An 18,757-nucleotide genomic window follows, 5' to 3' on the forward strand; every position below is an offset into this window, starting at 1 on the left:
CTATTTTTTCTGGCGTGTAGTAATATCGCGTGACAATTACGCTAGTAAACATGAAACCATTTCGCACCCGCAAAATGATCCGAAAACACGGCCGTCTGAAGAGGCCCTCATGCACCACTTGAAATTAAGAGTTTTGTGTTTAAGAATATATATTTATATCGGCGATTTTCCGGGGCGATTTCTGTGTGTTGCGAGATGCACAGGAATCGCACGAGTAACGAACCGTTGCAGCACGTTCGATTTTGGGGCGATATCGCCCATTCTTCCCTTTAAAAAAAATCGCGTCACATTTGCATTTAAATGCGAGTTTATTATATGTGATTTTTTTTCTTTGCTCCCGTTGGGACTCATGGGCGGTTTTCACGTGGCGGCAACACGCGTCAGACTCGCATAAAAATCTGATCTTTGTACATGTGAGATATCGGTCTAAGTATCTTGCACAGATATCGCACTCACATGAAACCTACGTAAATGCCCCCTTAGTGTCACACGGGTAAATGGCGCATATTTGTGTGGGTTTTACTGTACTTTTGCGTGTACGCAAAAAAAAAAACACGCAGCCATGCTCCTGTTGACTGAAATGTGCTATTAGGTTAATTTGTTCAATATGTGCTATTTTTGTGGGTAAACTCGCAGGAAACGAGAGCGTGATGCATATTTTTTTCTTTGGCGCAGATGAAGTGCGCGTGCAAAATACGCTAATGTGAATGGCCCCTCTGAAATCAATGGCGTCTATTCACTGCGTAATATTCATTCCGTCCCAAGTGCCAAATCGCCGCTCTGAAAAGTCGCGCCCGGTCTCTTTTTTCCCGTACGACGTTCAGACCGCGACTTTTAACCAAAGTCCAACCGGCTTGGATTCTCAGTGACTGTTGTGTCGCGGCTGCGTTCACCGTTGGCGATCATTAGAAGTGATGTGATGCACATATTTGTGTAACATGCGGCTCTCCTGTTATGTTTTTGGAGGCCTGCAGGTAGGTGACACTAGGTAGGTGATATAGGGAGGATTTGATTCGATTTCCCGTCAGTGACCCCAGCCAGGAATGTCTGATAACAGGAAACAATAGCCTCCATTGATGGTCCCAGCGGCCAGAAGGCCGCGGCCCCCCGTATCTCATCGGTATATGGGGCGGCACACGACTTCCCAGCTGCACTTTTTACCTCACGACCTCCCTTCCCGCCTCCCCGTGACGACGAGCGCTCTACTGGAGTGCCCTCCACTAGGTGGCGCTGTGCTGGCTGTATATCAGTCGCTGTCAGGCCCGGCCGCTGACGTGCTGTGGGCGGGCAGCAGGTGTGAGGTGCGGGTCTGCAGCAGGTGCGGCGGCCACGGTGACGAGCACACAACCGGGAGCGGCGGCTGCACATCAGCAGGACTGAGCACGGAGAGCCGGCGCTGTCAGGTGAGCTCCGCCATTGTGTGCGGGTCACGGCGGGATGGACCTTTACGTCAGTATTTGCAGCCTGTTGCTGTTGGGCGTCCTGGGACTTGTAGTCTCCCCGTTGTGCGGACCTCAGATGCTCCCTATCATTAGCCGGTATTAGTGCCGGGAATCACCTGCTAGTGAGGCGCAGACTTCTAATTTTTTGCAATTTTCGAGGCAATAAAAAAAAGCAGTTATGTGGCATTTAGAAGAGTGACTCACCTAATAGGGGCACGGCTGGCAGAGCCGGCCTGGCACATCAGGGCTCCTTCAGGCGGGCGCGCTTGTGCGTGCAACACCTGTGTGCCAAATGCAGAGAATAGAACGATTTGATTTCAATGGTTTGTTCAACATTCTTTGTGTTTGCAGGGAAAAATGCGTTGTGTTTTTTTTTGTTTTTTTTCCCCCCCCAATCACCGGTCCCCATATGGGAAGTGCGCAAATGTGTGAAGAATAACGCACATCTGGACCTCATTAAGCTTAATGGCCTTTTGAATCAAGGGGGTGGGTTCTGCGCCCCTTGCGTGTGCAAAAAGTACATTAAGTTGCGTGTGCGCCCCCCCCCCCCCCCCCCCCCCCCCCATCATATGTGCGCAAATCTACCTTGTTCATAGGGAAGGAGCCCTAAGGGTACGTCTTGCTGATGAGATCTCATATGGGTTTTGACGCCCGCTAACAACGCTGTATTAAGTCTCCGTCTCAATGGGGCTTCTCAGGCGGGCTTTTTCCCCCCCTGCGGAGCGTTTATAACGCGTACTAAAATGCCCGCTATATGTCCTATTTCGGGCGTCGCAGCACGTTGACCCCCTGCATCGCCCATTGTAACGAGGAGGGTGCGTTTATATATAAAAAAAAAAAAAAAAAAAAAGCGGTGTACAGCGCTATTAACACCGCTTACTCTGCAACCGGGAGGGGACAGTGATGACATGGGTTTGCTTTGCGTGCGCTGTTGGTGTGCAAATTATGTAGTTAAAACTCTGCATTAAAAAAAGCATTGTTTTCCCCACGGCTTGTGAGCGAGCGGCCTTCGTGTATCTGTTACCGGAGCCGTGGCAGCAGCCGGCGTATGTTGTCCTGTCTGTCCTATAGATGTAAGGCTGTTCTGCCGCCGCAGCTCCGCCCCGTATCCGCTTTCACATGCAGGTTTCCTCGCTCCATAGATGTGATCTGCATGACTTCTACATGATATCTGCTCAGATGGTCCGTGTAGCAGTAAATGGTCTATGGTAACTCCCACCTCTGGTGTGCGGCGCCCCGTAGAGCCCTCGCAGCGGTCCTGACAGCAGGTGGGATGTACGCGGTAACCCGAGTCTTCCTGCTCCTGCGTCATTAGTACAGCTCTCAGGTAGCTGCGAGTCTTAGAGGAGTCTTCCTCTAAGACGCTGCAGAGTCTGATCCTTTAATGCCCTGGATGTGGAGACGACTTATGAATATTTTACTCATCACCTCTTCATTATTTACTGCCCAGAAGGCAAACGTTGTGATGTGAAGCCCTGAGATCCCATCGACCATCCATAGTGTGAACATATAGAGAACACGTGTGCAGGAGAGCAGTAGTCATCATCAGCCTCCTCACTACTTCTCCCTCTGCTACCTGCATTAGTGACCACATTTCCTCACACCTCCTTCCATCTCGCTCTCCGGCTGTCATCAGTCGCCTCACTACAATATTTAACATCTTTCTTCTATCTTTCCTTCCTGCTTTTAACATGCAGTTATATCCCATTACTAATGAAGCCGTCTCCTGCCTCGTCTTGTGCTGCCAACTACCGACCCGTCTCTAATCTCCTCTTCATCTCCAAACTCATGGAACACTTAGCTTATTAGGCGAGAGTAGCCCATCTCCCTGACAACCTTCTTCTTGACCCCTTACAGTCTGGATTTCTTAATAAATTGCTCCTACAAAAGTGTAAAATCTGACAACTAAGGCCCCATCATCCAACGGGGCAGTTATAGGAATTATAAATGGATACCATGATGGGATCCCGGGACGGCGTCAATAATGCAGTCTGAATTGGGCCGAAATAGAACAGTGACCTCTCTACTGATTCTTCTGGATCGCTCTGCCGCTTTTGACACCGTAGACTACAAACTCCTCAGTAGGCTTTGCTTTTTAGCCTTAGGCCGCCTGCAGACGGGCGGAAATCCCGCGGCGGTACTTCCCGCGGGATTTCCGCCACTGAAAGTCTGCATAGGAGTGCATTACAATACGCACTCCTATGCAGACGGCCGCAACAAACCGCGGCTTGTCCTATTTTTGTGCGGGGCTCGCACTCACCCGGCTGCCGGCTCCGGTCTGCGCATGCGCCGGCTGCGCGGCAGCCGGCACATGAAAGAGCCGGGGCCGCCAGGTGCCGGTGAGTACGCGCTCGTCACTGCAGGCTCTCGGGTCGGGTCCCGCGGCGAGAATTCTCGCCGCCGGATCCGACCCGCTCGTCTGCAGGCGGCCTTAAGGATACTGCTTCGGCCTCATGTCCACAGGCGGGCGCCCGCAGCAGAATCCCAACCTGCCTGCAGGCGAGGACACTGCTTACCTGTGTGGGCATGCGGAGGTGGCATCCTCATGGACCTTTCTTCTGCCGGGACATCTGTACTGCGGATGGTCCACACGGCTCAGTCAGATGTGTGGCAGAGATTTAAAAAAATGAAAACTCCTGCTACTTCCATCTGTGTGGGGTTATAACTCCTAGGACGCACGCCCGTTGTATTGGGATTATGTTTGACCCTGCTTTTTCATTCCCTTGTATGCTCATGGCACCTGAAACTTAAGATCGTCTCCATAATCCACACATTTCTTACTGTGGGTACATCTAAAATTCTTTATTGTTGCCCCGATTCACTCTCTGCTAGAGTACTGCTGCTTATCAATCTTCCCCTCACTAAACTCTCTAATCCATCTTCAATGCAACTGCCAGGCTCCCCTTGTCCAGCTGCCACACCAATGCCTCCACCTTGTGCCAATAATCACTTATCCATAAAGCTCTCCACAGTGCTGCACCGCCCTGTATCCCCTCCTCCTCTACTACCCTGCCCTCTGCTCTCCTCTCTGCCTGTAAACTTGTATGGAATTCCTACTTAAAGGGGTTGTCCCGCGCCGAAACGGGTTTTTTTTTTTTCAAACCCCCCCCCCCCCCGTTCGGCGCGAGACAACCCCGATGCAGGGACTGAAAAAAAGAACAGCACAGCGCTTACCTGAATCCCCGTGCTCCGGTGACTTCTATACTTACCGGTGAAGATGGCCGCCGGGATCCTCTACCTCCGTGGACCGCAGCTCTTCTGTGCGGTCCATTGCCGATTCCAGCCTCCTGATTGGCTGGAATCGGCACGTGACGGGGCGGAGCTACACGGAGCCCCATAGAGAACAGGAGAAGACCTGGACTGCGCAAGCGCGTCTAATTTGGCCATTAGGCCATTTTAGACGGCAACCATGGAGACGAGGACGCCAGCAGCGGAGCAGGTAAGTATAAAACTTTTTATAACTTCTGTATGGCTCATAATTAATGCACAATGTACATTACAAAGTGCATTATTATGGCCATACAGAAGTGTATAGACCCACTTGCTGCCGTGGGACAACCCCTTTAAAGTTTCCCAGTTCCTATTGTTGACCTTTGCTCAGGATAGGTCATTAATAGCAGATTGGCAGGGGTCTGCCACTTGGGACACCCAGGGGATTAGCTTTTTCCCCTGGCTGCTTACTGTACAGAGCTGTCCTTCTGCTGGCAGCAGTCAGATCAGTAAATTGTGTAATTCTCCAGGCTGGTAGTGCATGCTGAGTCCATTTACTTCAATGGGACTAATGGTCACAACATTTTCAAACCCCTGAGATAACAAGAAAACTATTTACTCCAGGTTTGAGTTTGTGTTGAAAAACCCCTCTAAAGTTCTTGCTATTAGGGGGTCTCCTTTTATCCTAATGCTGTGAAATGTGTTAGGGCCCTCTTACATGATACGTAACGACTTGCTTAATAGAAAGTAGTGGCAGAAAAGTGACTAGAGGTGCAGTTATGATCTAACAAATAATCCAATCTGTCAGTTCAGTGTAAATGCATGCCAAGCAAATGATATGCTCTGTCAGTTGGTTGCATGCTTGTTCCAATTTTGTCTTAAAGGGGTTGTCCCGCGCCGAAACGGGTTTTTTTTTTTTTCAATAGGCCCCCCGTTCGGCGCGAGACAAACCCAATGCATGGGTTTAAAAAAAAACAAACTGTTTAGTACTTACCCGAATCCCCGCGCTGCGGCGACTTCTTCCTTACCTTAGCAAGATGGCCGCCGGGATCTTCACCCACGATGCACCGCGGGTCTTCTCCCATGGTGCACCGTGGGCTCTGTGCGGTCCATTGCCGATTCCAGCCTCCTGATTGGCTGGAATCGGCACACGTGACGGGGCGGAGCTACGAGGACCAGCTCTCCGGCACGAGCGGCCTCATTCACCAGGGAGAAGACCGGACTGCGCAAGCGCGTCTAATCGGGCGATTAGACGCTGAAATTAGACGGCACCATGGAGACGGACGCTAGCAACGGAGCAGGTAAGTGAATAACTTCTGTATGGCTCATAATTAATGCACGATGTACATTACAAAGTGCATTAATATGGCCATACAGAAGTGTATAACCCCACTTGCTTTCGCGGGACAACCCCTTTAAGGCCCATTTAGACCCAACGATTCTCGCTCAAGGCAGTCTTTTGAGCGAGAATCGTTGGGTCTAAATGCACAGACATTGTGCAGTTTTCACGTGCGAGTTCGTTCAATTCTAGTTTTCTTGAATTGAGTGATGAACTCTTAGCAGCGGTGCAGGCTGTTATCAGTCGACAGCGCTGATAAGATTCTTACAGCTCGTGTCCCACTGGTAGCTCACAGCAGGACATGAGCTGTAATCGCTGAGAACAATACAGCTGTTTGCTTATGCAGAACAGCTGTATTTGCCAAGCGATAACGGTGTCTCGCTCCGTCTGCATAGCTCTTTAGTAGTTACTTAGCTACTATAGACTATGCAAAGATAATCGCCTAAAACTGTCATTCAAACTGTAGTTTGAGCGATCTGTCAGTGTAAATGGGGTCTGGGAGAAGGCCCAACAGCAAGAAAGGAAGTGGAAATAGTCGGAGGAAGAGAGAGACTCAAACACTACTTTCTGCTGATAGTGACTGCTTACTGTTGGCTACTAAAATCACATCTACATGGCTCAGTACTGCTGTGGTGAGGCCCATTTACACTGGACGAGTATAGTTTAGCTTCTCGCTGGATCATGAAAATCTGAATGATTCAGTGTAGATGTTGTAAGCAACTGAATGATAAATAATCGTTCATCTTTCAGTTTGTGCAGATATAAAAGACAATTGACCTGTGTAAGCGGACAGTTCATCTGAACGCCTGCCTGTATACTGTGAATGGAGGCTACCAGAAGTGATCTCAGCCTTCTCCGCCTCCATTCACTGACCCATCCCTCCTGTGTGAGCGCAGGAGCCAGAATTGCTGAGGTGGGTGTTTAAGTGCATAAGATTTTTTTTTTACTGTAAAAGTACCCTTACGGACAGAGCAGCATCTGCAGTTCTCTGTACAGTCTATAGCACACAACACAGGAGCAGGCTCCTCCCAGCAGCCCTGAGAGAACTGAGAATCTGATGCATTTTTTCCCCACTGCAGGAGATATTTCATATAATGGCCAGAAAGTGTTATTCCTCATGTACAAACATCACAGCTTAATCTGAAAAGTCAGGCACTTATTTTGCTTCCCCTTTATGTTAAAATGGAAATCTCTTCTGACCCTTTTGGGACTCGTCCTCCTTGTGTTGCTTTTTTATTAGGAATTGTTTGCAGGTGGAGAGGAGGGCATTGAATGGTGAAAGTTTATATCCCTGTTCCTATTTTCAGTTCCCTTTTATTTTGTATACAAAAAGCCCCTCAGGCCGGTCTCATAGCATTTCTCCAGTTACTGAGCTCCTTTGTGTTCCTTCTCACTGTACCAGTGTCTTTTAGGATCCCTTTAAATGGAAGAAGGAAAATGTTGTGTTCTGCACAAAGTTGCTCTTTTGAAGGGTTTATGTAAATGTATCGTTTTCCCACTGTGTCTATATAGGAGCCACATTTTGATACGTCTGTCTTGCACACTGACAAGTCATGCAGGAATGAGGGCGCTGATCCCGCATACAGCTTATTGTGGTCATTGGGCTGTGACTAGTCTGTCTGGTTTTTAACCCTGCTGGTTACGTTTCACCTTTTATGTTTAGTGGCTTTTTTATCTGATGGCTTCTTTATGTATTTAGGTCGCTTATAGTTAAGACTGGAACATCTGCCCTCTTGTCCGGCTTTATGTTCTAGAAAGTGGTGAAGTATTACTCAGGCTTTCTCAGAAGTTCTCCAAGATTAGTTTCTTTTATGGGAATTGGAGGGCGTGTTCATGCCTTGGCACTGATGAAAGGAAGCATGATTGACTTGCACTGCTGAGTGATATCACAGGTTTTTGCCACTGTGATTAATACATGCTGTGCATATATATATATATATATATATATATATATATATATATATATATATATATATATATATATATATATATATATATATATATATATATATATATATATATATATATAAAATTAATTAGTGGGTGTATGTAATCGGTGATCAATCTAAAGATGGCCATAGACTTGTAGTGTTTGCTCAATGATCTTTTGCTAATCTACCATCCCCGGTGGGAACTCTGAAGCTGGTTCAACCTTCTATGTTCTGCTCTGTTTAGGGTTTCTACATACTCAATTCTACTGTTGGAGCTCTTCTTTGATGTCCGCATGAGAAGAGTCCTTATAGGCTCCATGACCACTATTAGGGAGTATTAGGATCGGTATGGGTTCTCCTTAGCACCGTGTGTCTGGCCATGCATGCTCCTCTGGGAAATATGCAAATGATTGCAAGTCCTTTTTGGACCAGAGTAGGACACTGTAGTCTTCCGGCCATCCTGTACATCCGGATACTGTCAGATGTGTGACACCGATGTCAATAAAGGTCAAATTGTGTACTAAGAATATCTTTAAATTGCTGTTTCTCTGCAGACTGTGCATGGCCGGACTCTTGCCTTTATGTAGACAGATATTTAAAAATATTGGGTGAGGAGCTGCTTAATGACATCGGGTGTAAAGTGGTGGGGGGAAAAGTAATTAACTTTCCATTTAAATAAGTTCATCACGCAGACCGATCCTGTTAAATAATAGAACCTAAAGCTGCTTATACACTTAGTTGCCGCCCGAGCATGCATGTGTTTTTTAACTCTGAGGGGGGTATAAGGTCACTGTTGTAGAGCAACAGCAGCTATCTCCTATGACAGGGGTACGCAACCAGTTTTTGTGAAGGTCCACTACAGTCAGGTGAAGGTCAGCAAACCTGGGTAATGAGTGGTAAAACAAAACATGCATATAAGTTATGGTTTGATTATGGCGGTACCAAATGTTTCTACACACACACACCACCCCCTACTTCTGCACTATAGAACACCTTTATTCTGAGAGCCATCACTTTTATTATCCCATTAACACAGCTGTGAAACCGCTCCCCCCCCCCCTTTTTTTTTTTTGTAGAGTTGATGTAGTGAATTATACTATTTTAGAGTACATATAACTTTTTTGAACACTTATGAGTTGGGGTACCAGTACTATATAGTAATAGTGATTACAGTGTGGTTACCTCCAGTGACAACAGGTGATGTGTTCTCTGTTTTTGCTTTACTTCTCTATCTGGGCCCAGACCACCACGATCACCCGTGACTCATCTATATATGCCCCTAACAGTAACCCCCCCCCCCCCCCCCCATATTAAAGTGCCCTTCTGTAGCCCCTCTTAGTTATGCTGACCCCCTGTTGCTGTAACTGGTGTACGGTGGAGTACAGCAGTCACACCTGCAAGTGACATGTAAAGTTCCTGATTGACAAACTGGGTTGGTGTTGAGACTTTATTTTTCTTTGTTATAAGAATCTTAATGGAATACTTTATACTAAAACTATAATTTGCTTTTAATTTTTTTTCATGCTTTGTGTGCCCCATTACTGTATGTAAGTCATGACGTCTGGCCTCAGTGCCATCCTTGCCCGCTGTCCGTTGTGCAAGACTCTTCCAGGCTCTTGTTGTCCTATAAATAAATAACTTGCATAAGGTAGTCAGCAAAAAAGGTTCTGCTTTGTAACTTTTTGACTCGTTCTGCAAGATTAATAATCTTTTTCCGCCCTAGGTTTCTTAACATGGACGCTACTGGGTTTAAAAGGGGTCAATGGGCCTCTCAGTCCCTCCGAGTAACGGCGAGAGAGCTGTCTCTTGTAAAGGCGAAGAATTCTGCTATAATGGAACGGTTCTCCAAGTAAGTGTTACTGACTTATCTGATCTCTTCTGTTTGGACTGCTTATATGAAAACCTTTAGCGGAGTCAGTGGACTGGGGGGAATAGACTGATTAAACGTGGAAGTTCTACAGCTATTTGGCTGTATACAACTATGTTGCAGGACTTCTTTGGACTCATCAGTGTTCCCGCTGTTGGTTCAGAAGGGTCAATGACTCGCAATTTAAAAAAATTCTTTAGCTCTCATTGACGAGAGGGACTGAGCTGTCATGAATATAACATTCGTAAAATGATTACTTCTGTTACGTACAGCTGCTGAAATCCGGATCCTATACAACTAGTCACCATATGGTCGCTGTTATTTCTCTCTTTTATGAGGATTGACACCGTTCTGTCTTCCAACCTTTGTTTTACTCTTTAATGTTGGACTTAGACTTTGAGATCACAACCTGTATACTCTACAGATATTCATTCAGTATCGTGGACTAACTACATCTGTACACGGGTGTTATTTGTAGTATTGTGTATATATGATTGTTACTGATGAGGGAAGTTTATCCCATGTTCTAATACACCGACAGGTAGCATCTTGCCTCTGACACTCCTGGGAAGACTAGTCAGGCTGCTCCTGAGATATGAGCTAACCCTTCCCTGTCTGTAGGAAGCTGCACCTATTTATATTGTGACAGAGGAACATTGATATTATTGCAGGGTAAGCAGGATTGGTTTGGCACGTAGAAGGCACAATCTATTGCACAAATCTGTCGCTACCGTTCAGTCATCCAACCTGTTTAGCCATATATGATGTGACAGGTTAGGTTGGGTTCACATCTGCGCTGGAACCTCAAAATAAAGGTTCTGACACTATACCACAAAAAATAGTGCTGCATGCTGGGCAGCTAAGAGTTAAGTCAACAGACCCGATTATAGCGAATGGGTTCCGTCATAAGACGAATGTATTTGGCCAAGGTATTCCCCCTTTCCTGTTCCCCAAACTAAGCAGGGTAAACAAATCCCCCACTGCAGATGAGAAAGCAGCCCACATAGAATGAAGCCTTCAGAGCATGCTCATCATTTTTTTATTTTTTTATTTTGTCAACCTGTCCAAGAAAAAATGCAATAAAAAGCAATCAAAAAATTGTATTTGTTCTAAAATGTTACCAACAGAAGTGACAGAACGCTCGCAAAAAATGAGCCCTTGCACAACTATGTAAACGGACAAATAAAAGTTGGTGCGTGCAGAAGATGATGGCAGAAAATTAAAAAAAGAAAAATCTTTAAAAAAATACTAGTACAATAAAAAACTGTTTGGTGTCATAGTAATCTGACTGACCCATAGAATAAAGTTATTTTTATTGCAGTTTCTGCACCATAGAAATAGACTCAACTCTTCACCCCCCCCCCCCCCCCCCCTCGCCAATTCTCTCCACTTAGAATTTTTTTTAAGTTGTTCAGTACATTATGTGGTACATTAAATGGCACCACTGAAAAATGCAACTCGTCCCGCAAAAAAACAAGCCTTCATACAGCGACGTCGATGGATAAATAAAGGAGTTACTATTTTATTTTTTAAAGTGGTATGGGGGGGGGGGGGGGGGAGATAAGGCTTGGTCACTAAGGGGTTAAGGGACAATGCATTTAAACTGCAGAACAGCATGTTTATTTAAAACAAACTATTATATTTTAATCCTAATGAATTCCGAGGCCTCCTGTGGTCCTATTGTCCAGTACAGAATGATTCTCCAATGTTAGAGGCCGTACGGCTGCTCTATACACAGTGTTTATTTTACCCTTATTACTGTTTTACTTGCTGAGGTGATAACTTTATCATGGTTAATTATTCTGTGACATTCCTACTAAGGTTACTCATTGTACTCTTCATAACGTGCAGGTAAAAACTGTCGTAGTTTAACCTGGAGATGACTGACAACCTTATTCTAAAGTAGACCTAAGGAATGACATTGGCCATTAAATGGGTTATATGTAGTAAAAACCTAAGAAACAATGGTGCTTTCTGTATGTGGTATTGCAAAATGTCTCCATTGAAGCCAATAGGACTTGGTTACAATACCACAAGGAACCTGGAGACTAGCGTGGCACAGTTGGAAGAAGGCAGCCATGTTTATCCATTCCTGTACCACAGGCGGCTCAGTTCTTGATATGGCATTCCTCCATATGTAGATAAGCACAGGATGTTATACGTAGACAGGAGTCCTTTGTGACAAAGGTTGGGGTGTGGAAGGAAAAATGTGCTCCTAGAGGGGACTGTAGCTGACTGAGGCAAATTGGACATTGGCAACGGTATACTACCCACGCTGTAGGTACATGACCCTTAGAATGGATATCCATTGCTGGTGAGGCCTGGCCTGTCTGAGCCGATCTGGCTTTAATGCTGATTATAAAAATTAGATTTATTCTTGTGAATCCTTTCCATTAGTGTGATCAGCATAAATAAGGTTGTTGGTCTTCCTGTAACTTATGTCTTTTTGGTTCTGGAAAGTCAAAAACTCTGGGACTTTCCCGTTATCACCTGCATGGAAATATCACGGTCATTCACGAGGAGGGGAATTTCAATTTTAGATAATATGCCGGGAGTTCATGAGTTCTGTGCAGTCAATGTAGCTGACCTAAAAAAAGGAAAAAAAAACCTTAATTGTGATCTAAAATGAGACGAGGTGAATATTCACTTGTATATTTACCGGAAACTTCCTTTCCAGAAACTTTACATGGACTGCCTGTTTTGACTTCTCTAGTGACAGCCCTGTCTTCGCAGTGCTGGATCCCTGCACTCAGACTGAGCAGGCCTCTGCTGCCAGTCTCAGCTCTGCTGTTGGATAGGCGTGCAGACATTGGGATATCAATAGGGGTCTGCAGGACTGTATATGATATTGCATACAATTGTTGCTGATGCTTTGATAAATGTCCAACTCCTGTTACTACATGTGGATGCTTTGCAGCTGATTGGTGCTGTGCGAGGCGGTGTGGGACAGGAAGTCCTGGCCACTACACATAGGATAGTATATAGTTTGCAAACAGCAGGGCAGTAGGGAAAGAAAAATCAACACTGAAACTGAACTGATGGAGCTCAAACTGGGAGCATACAGCAGTGGCCAATGAGTATGTCGGCTGCTTTTTTTCACTTTTTTGAAACCTTTGGTAAACTTTACATGACTTTTTTTTCTTTCTCTCCCCTCTTCTACAGATATCAGAAAGCGGCAGAAGAAGCCAGCCAGGATAAGAAGAGAACTGTAAGTAGTATTTTTTTCTGGAGTAGTAGGTGTGCATTCAGTTTTCTGAGATTTAAAACTTCAGAGTACAGATAAATGAATAGGGGGGAAAGGGGGCAGTACTCTTCTCTTAAATAAGCTGCTCTAGTAGTCATGTAGCAATCATCTGACTCTTGGAGCCAGTGAGCAGTTACATGTGCATGAATGGCAGGTGAGTGCTGAGGCCATTGATTGGATGCAGCTGTTCAGTGAGCACCACATGACTGCTATAAGAGCTGCTGGAACTGGAGTGGTGGGACTCTTAAAGGGGTTGTCTCGCGAAAGCAAGTGGGGTTATGCACTTCTGTATGGCCATATTAATGCACTTTGTAATATACATCGTGCATTAAATATGAGCCATACAGTAGTTCTTCACTTACCCACTCCGTTGCTGGCGTCCCCGTATCCATGGCTCCGTCTAACTTCAGCGTCTAGTCGCCCGATTAGACGCGCTTGCACAGAAAGGTCTTCTGCCTTCGGCTCGGTCTGGCACGAGCGGCGTTCTGTCTTCGCCCCTTTTACGCGCCATCGCGTAGCTCCGCCCCATCACGCGTGCTGATTCCAGCCAATCAGGAGGCTGGAATTGGCACACGGGGCGGAGCTACGCGATTACGCGATGAAGGGGGCGGAGCCAGAAAGCCGCTGCTGCCAGACAAACCCGAAGGCAGAAGGCCCTTCTGCGCAAGCGCGTCTAATCAAGCGATTAGACGCTGAGGTTAGACGGAGCCATGGAGACGGGGACGCCAGCTCAGAGAAGGTAAGTGAATAACTTCTGTATGGCTCATATTTAATGCACGATGTATATTACAAAGTGCATTAATATGGCCATACAGAAGTGTATAACCCCACTTGCTTTCGCGAGACAACCCCTTTAAGAGGGGTGTGGGTGGGTGTTATCCACTTATCTGCACACTGAAGTTTTAAGGTCCATTTACACGCATAGATCGCTCAAAATTAGTCAGAAACTGACAGTTTTGAGCTATCATTTTGCATTAGCTACTAACTTCATTTGCATGTATTTAGAGAAAAGTGGGTGGTCTGTTCTCTAAATACATTGCTGTTTTCCAGCGGGACAGCTGCTGAACGAATGTTATCAGTGCTACCTGCGGAGAACTCTGCATGCATGCGGTCCCTTTTATCAGGGACGACTGATTTTTAACAAAGTGCATGATGGGCACGCATTTACACACTATTATCGCTCAAAAGTTGTGTGCGAATCGGCCTTTAGCTCTGACTGCTTTTAGGGGTCTGTCAGGAGGACACAGATGCATTCTTGTATCTTATGACTCAGGAGTTCCTACCAATTAAAATAAATCTGAAGCAGAGACTGATGGATATAACCTTTTCACCCTTTTGTATATTCAGCCTTCCATTAAAGGTCATTTCCTTTCACAGTACACTGTATGTAAATTGTACTTTTATAGTTTCTTCTGGAAAGGCCTTAGTTGAGTCACAAAAAAAAATGACAGTTCAGTCTTTTAAGAAAAAAAAAACAAGTTAAACTCCTTTTGTCCGTGCTCCTCAGAAAATGTAGAAATTGGTTATGGTGATTGAGTGGAAAGTCTTTTGTTGGGAATGTAAACTCTACATCAAAGAGCAGGGTGGCAATGAGAGATGCTTCTGATAAAATACGGAGTGCCTCCAGCCCTAGTCAAAGTAGGAGCTAGTGGGAGGATTTTACATCCTATTTAATCTATTAGGACACACAATACATTTAGACTAATGTAGTTTGCGAAGTAAGTACACTGATACCATACGTCAGCCCATAGATTTTCAACCCAACTTCCCCATATTATGCATGCCGCAACGGTAATATACACCTTCATTCCCATTGAAGTCAGTGGGATGCCTCCTATTATCTCTGACCACAGAAGTATAATAGGATGCATCGCTCCCATTGATTTCAATGTGAATGAAGCTGTCTTATTACACTTCCGGCCCTGACAACAATGGTCTGCTGTCAGTGCGGTGTGTCAGAGGTCAATCAATAGAATGGTGAACCCCTATCAATTAAATATTGATGACCTATGCTCAGGATAGGTAGTCATTGTAAACGTCCTGGAATACCCCTTTAAACCATGCTAAATTTATCTTGTAATCTTTTAATGAATTAATATCTGTAACCTTTACTTTTTTTTCTCTATTGCAAGAATAATCCACCATCTGTTCCGTTTTTATACATTATCACTGAGTATGTGATTTCTGAACCGATATTCTGTGCTTCTTCCTCATGTCTATCCTCTGTTTTATCTTCATGGGTTGATCATACGCATTTTCTTCTGGCTTTATTAACTTACTTTCACTTGGCTCTTCAGGGTTGTTCTCAAATAACTTCAAATATATTCACTATGGAAAGACTTGTCAGTGTGTGTATACCAGAGTGAGAGAGTTTGGGATCTACTCCTGAAGCCAGTTCTATTTCTTCAATGATTTTCATAAAAATTGACAGAATGAATGGCTTATGTAATCCATATTCTATTGTCATAGCTTATTGTTTAGAAAGGCATTTACTGATGTAAGCGCCATCAAAATACTAACTGCCACTTGTCTGTGAGTTACATGTGGTGCTGTCACCATCATGTGATCAGTTACCTGGGCTCTAAGACCCCCCCCCCCCCTTCCTGATCACATGACTGACAGAGGACCTGAAACATGCAGAGCCTGGCAGCAGCTATGTGCTTAAAGGACCTGCCAGTCATGTGATCAGGGGCAGAGCTCAACCCCCATGACTGATCACATCGTGGTGACATCCCAGGTCCTGTAAGCACATGGCTGCTGTCCAACTCTGCTGGCTTAGGACCTGTGACCAACTCAAATTCCTTTTGCTATATTACATTAGTAAGTGGTGCATTGCACCACCAAAAACGCTGGTACTAGTGTAACGAGATCCTTGACTAGGATGCACTGCTGTATGGCACAGTATTATCCAATAGGAGCTCAGTGAAATCATCAGAAATTTGGTTTGTCAACAAATTGACAGTTTCCAATGACTTACAAAACTTTGAATCCAGCCTGTATTGGACCCTTGAGCTGCCATACAGAACTACTTAACATTGCGAATAGGTCGCGGGTACCCGCATTTTCGCCTAGCAATAGTTTGGGGAAACACAAGAGTTGGAGGGGGAAAAAAAACTAGCGCGCATGCCAGACAGCAAGCCACTGCAGCCATACAGAAGAAATCTGGTACGTAGGGTTGCCTGCCGGGGACAGCGCCATATTCTGCTGCGGACTCGCGTATGCAGAATCTGAGCCGGCCTAACCTTTTAGTTCTAGAACACTACTTTAAGTCTCCTTTATACAGAAGCTTTTGATGTATGCCACTGTAGCCAATGACTCGCATGGTAAAAAAATATATGTATAAAGGGAGCGTTTGAATTTATTTTTTTTATTTTTTCTTTGAGATCCAAAGTGTTTTTTAGTAGAAAATCTCCACAGATTAGAAACCTGTTTAACTTACAAAATAAAGTATTAATGGTCAATGGAAACCAAATTCATCAACCAGTTGAGGGCTGGATTCCTAGTTGCCCAGAATTGGCCAATGCCATTCAAGCTGCACCATGTTGGGGAGAAGCACAAGTCCCACTACAAGTTGTTGACTGTCATGTCACCATCAAGTCACCCTCTGTTAAGTCAGAAACCTGCAGTCCAGTAGCCTGCTGGAGGTCGTTTTGTAGGGATCTGGCAGTGTTCCTCTTGTTCCTCCTTGCACAGAAGAGCAGATGCTGGATCAGTGCCCTTCTACAGCCCTGTCCAGCTCTCCTCTTGCAGTGGCCCATGTCCTGGTATCTGTTCCATGCTCTGGAGACATTGCAAAAAAAAGTACCATCCTAGAGGGGCAGGACAACCCGATTGGGCTGCAAGTACCACCTCATACTATCGGCAGTGACTAGGAGAATCACTCAGGATAAGGAAAAAGGTAACTGTGGCTACCACCTACCAAAACATTCCCTTTTTGGGGGTTATCTTGCTTTTGCCTCTACAGTGTACGTGTTTTTTCCCCCCTGTTTCATTTGCTCTAAAGCAGCTTTACCTGGACAGATTATTCCAGAAGTCAAAGTGATTTGAGGTTCTACTATGATGCTCAGTGGAATGCCTCCACATATAAAAGTGTAGTAGATTATGCTTTTCTATAGACTCTAAGTGAGTATATCTATGTACAGGGTGGTGCAAATGTAGTTTGAATTTTCATTTCCATTTGTGACAATTAAAGTGGTTTCATACTAGTACTAAAAATTCAGAGTTAATCTGTCCATTTTCCACAATGATCAACCATTACACGCTCATGATTGATTTAAACATTCAAACTGGAATGTGATTGCATTTCTCAGTGATGGCAAGCTTCAATTTGTTGGCACTGGATTTGGGATACACCCACACTTAATCCTTTAAGATGGACCCAAAGGAAAAGGTCAGGTGGGGTAAGATTCAGGGAGTGAGGCAGTCAGTGCACTGGCCCACGACTGCCTATCCAACGCTTTGCAAACATCTCGTCTAACCAGTCACGAACAGAGTGCCTAATCAGTCTGGGTTCTGTCCTGCTGCCACCTCATCTTGTTGAAAATATCCTTAATCCTGGATGATAGGATAAACCGTGTTGAAGCAGATCTAAGTAATCGTTTTTTGTCATGGACCCCCTCAAAAACTGGCCTATCCATCTCAATACAAAATTCCTGCCCCTGAGTTGGTATTTATGAATTGGCTGAGCCGCAGCATTGATTGGCCAATTTATAAATCCTGCCTACCCACTGCAATGGCTGTGATTGGTTCTTTGAGCGCTGCATTGATTGGTTCTTTGAGCGCTGCTCAGCCAATCACATCTGTCGCATTGGTTCATTAAGTGCTTCATTGATTGGCTGGCTGGTTCTCAGGCGTAGCTCAATCAGAACCATCGCTTCCTAGAGGTGGAATTTATTAATCCCCTAACCAGGAAGCGATCTGTGGGCGGCCGAGGACTGCAAAAAGCACGCTGGAGTTCCGGTGATCAGCCAGAGGGACCCAGACCAAGCCTACTAGGTAAGTATGATAAGACCTAATGCCTCTTTTGGGTCAACAATTTTATATAAGACGGGGTCTTATTTTTGAGGAAACACAGTAAAATGAAACCCTTTACAGCTCATTGAGAGAACTGTTCTCCAACTTGTTTCGTAGTTGCATCACATTAAAAATAACAGCCCCACCTCATCCTATTTTAGCAGTTTAAAAAAATTTTAAGTCTGAGGAATCTAATAACCTTTATTTCATGTGTAGGGATTCATACAAACACGTGGCCTATCCTCTCCAAGCTTCCATCGATCTTGAGGGTGCAGTGGTTAATCATTATGTCAAACCTGACATTAAATTTAATGTCCAAGGCGGCCTATCCAGGGCCGAGGCAGAATATCACTAGTAAGATTCTGCCGCGGGGGAGCAGGGGAAGAACTGACAGCTTATTGCGGCATACCACGACTTGAATCCTGCAAGCGGAGAATCGCTAGGATTCTTCGCTCGTGGACGTCAGGCTGCGCTTTCCGTAGTTGGCCTATAGAAAGTGCGTCATGCAATGACCACTTACCCATGGACAAGCAGCCTTAATGTTTCTTGACTCTTGCATCACCCTTTATATTTGCTGGAGGCCAAAAAGACACTTTTTTTGCCTCTTGGGTGAATATAGCTTTGCAGATATTTGGTGTGTAGGCCATATATAGGATGCTAATGTGATGTGAACAAGGCCTCCTTATTCATTTGCATCACATGTATTTGCCT

The 18,757-nt window shown here is 45.1% G+C and overlaps 1 protein-coding gene across 2 annotated transcripts in view; it reads left to right on the forward strand.

Moving 5' to 3' along the window:
- The first annotated feature begins 1,261 nt into the window (after positions 1-1,261).
- LIMA1 (LIM domain and actin binding 1) overlaps positions 1,262-18,757 on the forward strand; it is a 51,399-nt gene continuing 33,903 nt past the window's right edge. For both annotated transcript variants that reach the window (XM_066583954.1, XM_066583963.1), the window contains exons 1-3: positions 1,262-1,403; positions 9,646-9,771; positions 12,952-12,997. In XM_066583954.1, coding sequence (XP_066440051.1) covers positions 9,656-9,771; positions 12,952-12,997 — 162 coding nt within the window. In that variant the 5' untranslated portion in view covers positions 1,262-1,403; positions 9,646-9,655. The remainder of the gene's footprint in view (positions 1,404-9,645; positions 9,772-12,951; positions 12,998-18,757) is intronic.

This window comes from Eleutherodactylus coqui, chromosome 1 (genome assembly GCF_035609145.1).
Source record: "Eleutherodactylus coqui strain aEleCoq1 chromosome 1, aEleCoq1.hap1, whole genome shotgun sequence".
Taxonomy (NCBI): domain Eukaryota; kingdom Metazoa; phylum Chordata; class Amphibia; order Anura; family Eleutherodactylidae; genus Eleutherodactylus; species Eleutherodactylus coqui.